The sequence below is a fragment of the Arachis hypogaea genome, chromosome 12 (assembly GCF_003086295.3).
Source record: "Arachis hypogaea cultivar Tifrunner chromosome 12, arahy.Tifrunner.gnm2.J5K5, whole genome shotgun sequence".
Classification (NCBI taxonomy): domain Eukaryota; kingdom Viridiplantae; phylum Streptophyta; class Magnoliopsida; order Fabales; family Fabaceae; genus Arachis; species Arachis hypogaea.
Window position 1 is genome coordinate 26101885 of NC_092047.1, and position 3338 is coordinate 26105222.

The following is a 3338-nucleotide window of genomic DNA, read 5'->3' on the forward strand; positions in this document are numbered from 1 at the left end:
AATTATGTATTAAAAATCCCCCTTGAGAGTCGTACCACCTTATTATCATTGACTTATGACTCGAGCATAAGGATTTGAATATTAGGGTGTTACAAAAGTGGTCATTGTTGAATTGATTTTCCTTGAATTACTGGAAATGATTTAATGTTGGAATTTAGTTTAATTTTGGAACTGTTTGATTTTAAAAAAGATTCAAAACTAGAGTTTGGTTTGATTTTGGAAAGGATTTGATATTTGAAGCTAGTTGGAAACAGGTTGGAAAGTGTGGTTTTGATCGGACCTATAAGGGTGGCATAATCCGAATTTTAGAGGAGATGCTGCAAATATTTTATAAAAATTAGAGATTTTATTTGGATGGTTGTTTAAAAAGATTTGGATTTAATGGCTATATGATTTGATTTTGAGTTATTAAGAAAATAATTACGTTTGAAGCTTGATTTATTTAGAAAGGAATGAATTATGTTTTGAATCTGAATTATTGAAGAAAGTAATAAGAGGTATGATGAGAATGAGTGTGAGAATGAAGACTGATTTTTGAGTATAATTTTTGAATAATTGAATGATAATGAGAATGAATATGAAAATGAAATTGAACTTAATTGAGATATTTGGGTAGTAGCAAGGATGGTGGTTCGTCCAGCTTGCTCCAGGTCAACGTTTGAAATTTGATAATAGTAATAATAATAATGATGATTGATTTAGATTGAATGAATGTATGTTTGAGATATCTGGGTAGTAGCAAGGATGGTGGTTCGTCCCGCTTGCTCCAAGTCAGTGATTATGACACCTGGATAGTAGCAGCAGTAGTGAATTATTCCACTCGCTCCAGGTTGAGCTTTTAAACACCCGCCTGGGTAGTAGCCGCAGTAGTGGTTATTCCACTGGCTCTGGTTTAAGCAGGTAGTAGTAACGGGAGTTGTAGCTCAAACCCACTTGCTCCGCAATGGGTGTTTCTGTCTATGGTTAGATATTAGGACGTGTCGGGTTGGCTATATAACCGACAGATGATATCATCAGCCGTAGGACAGGCATGCATCATACTGCATTTGTTTGCCATTATTTGGTTGTGCTTAAATTGTTTTAGTTTTCCTAATTGCTTATCTATTATTAACTAGTAATTGTAATACTTGTTGTAACTGCTCCTTAAATGTGTTTGTCTTGTATTGTTTGTGTCTGTGTTTGGTTCTGTTTTGGGACTGAGTATTGGTAAATGAATTGATGCCTTTGATGATAGTGTGATTGATTATGTTTGGGCCGGGGGTTGAGGTTTAATTATATTATGTTGGGCAAGAGGCCGTGACTTGATTCCGTTCTGGGTCGGGGTGTATTTGATTATATTATGCCATATTATTGAATTTTGGAATTTTTTTATAATTTAAAGAAAAGAACTTTGGAGTTGAATAAGTAAACGTCAGATTTTTTTTAAAATATTCATAAAATAGTGATAATCTCTGATCTTGAAAATAGTTTTTTTATTAAATATCTTCTTATAACAATTTCTGAAAATCCATGGTGAGACCATGTGGTTAGGTTCTCATCCTCCTACAGACTTCTCTTTTTAGGAAACGAACGAAGAAGCTTATGAAAAGTTGTTGAGTTTAGCTTATGCGATATGGATGTATTAGTTTAGCTATTATTATTCTTCCCTCGCCATTAATATTATAATTTTGTAAGAGGGATAGGAGTTGTATGAGTTGTATGTTTATAATATGTACAAGTTACTTGAGTAATAAGTTATGTATATTGGTATATGCTTGTCTGTCTTCATGATAAAGTAATTTTTCCGATTTTCTTTCAAAGGAATCAGTGGTACAGTTTTGAGTTAAAGGCTCCTATTATATTATTAAGTATAAGAAGTTGTCGTAATACTTCTTGCTATCAGAGTGGCGCAGCCAGAAGCGTGACATTCTGATAGTGAGGGTGTTACAGCTTCCACCGCAAATGTGCACTTTGAGGGATTTAGTCTCATCCCATGCTTCCTTATAGTGGAAAAAACCTCAGAACGGTCGGACAGCAGTGTCTCTTCCTTTTATGTCTTAACAAGCATGTCGTCCACATAAACTTCCATTAAGTTTCCTATGTGGGCGGAGAACACTTTGTTCATCAATCGTTGATATGTAGCTCCTACATTCTTTAACCCCAAAGGCATTACTACGTAACAGTACTTTGCCTTTGGAGTTATGAACGAGGTCTTTTCTTGGTCTGGTTTGTACATAGGGATTTGATTGTATCCCGAGTAGGCATCCATGAGGGAGAGATATTTGTAGCCTGAGGCCGTATCGACCAAAGCATCTATACTGAGGAATGGATATGGATCTTTAGGGCAGGCTTTGTTGAGGTCCATGTAATCGACGCACATTCTCCACTTCCTATTTTGTTTTTTACCAATACAACATTGGCTAACCAAAGCGGGTATTCACCTCCCTTATAATTCCTGCTTCTAGCAAGGCTTGTACTTGTTCTTCTACGGCTTGTGTTCATTCTGGTCCGAGTTTTCTGTGTTTCTATTGTACAGGTCGGGAGCCTGGGTACACAAAAAGCTTATGGGACATCAAGTCGGGATCTATACCAGGCATGTCGGAAGCTTTCCAGGCAAAGAGGTCGGAGTTTTTGCGCAATAAGTCGACGAGCTGCTTCTTCAAGCTCTCTTTTAACTTCGTCCCTATGCTTGTTGCCTTGTCGGGGTTGTCTCCGATTTGGACCTCTTCGATTTTGCCTTCAGGTTGGGGGCGTAACTCTTCGTGAATTCGGGTTTTCCCGAGTTCAATAGTGTTGACTTCCTTTCCGCCTGAGTTGCTTTTCAGACTGAGGCCCTCGTTATAGCACTTCCTTGCGAGCTTCTGATCTCCTTTAATGGTGGCAATCCCTTCGTTCGTAAGGAATTTCATGCAAAGGTGACGAGTAGAGACGACAGCTGCAAGTCTGTTTAGGGTCATCCGACCTATTAGGGCGTTGTAGGCCACGTTTACATCGACTATGATGTAATTGATGCTTAAGGTTCTTGACTTGACACCCTTTCTGAAGGTGGTGTATAAGGAGATATAACTAAGAGGTCGGATTGGGGTGTCCCCTAGCTCGAATAGGCTATCAGGGTATGCCTTTAGGTCTTTTTCTTCTAGTCCGAGCTTGTCAAAAGCGGGTTTGAACAAAATATCAGCTGAGCTTCCCTGATCTATCAAGGTGCGGTAAAGGTTTGCATTGGCAAGGATCATTGTTATCACTACTGGATCGTCATGCCCAGGAAGTAGGCTACTTTTCCTGACCTGGTACACTTCTTTGAGGTGCCATCTCCATGAAGATTTTGATATTCCCCCTCCTGCGAACCCTCCATTAATCAT

General features: G+C 38.5%; 1 protein-coding gene across 1 annotated transcript; it reads right to left on the reverse strand.

Annotated features, from left to right (window-relative positions):
* Positions 1-2504: 2504 nt before the first annotated feature.
* Positions 2505-3338, reverse strand: LOC140176675 (uncharacterized). The gene has a single exon (XM_072208209.1). The coding sequence runs from the start codon at positions 3336-3338 to the stop codon at positions 2505-2507; it is 834 nt and encodes a 277-aa protein (XP_072064310.1).

Excerpts from the sequence above, each read along its gene's own strand:
- LOC140176675 (XM_072208209.1), bottom strand. The coding sequence starts at position 3,338 with ATGATTAATGGAGGGTTCGCAGGAGGGGGAATATCAAAATCTTCATGG.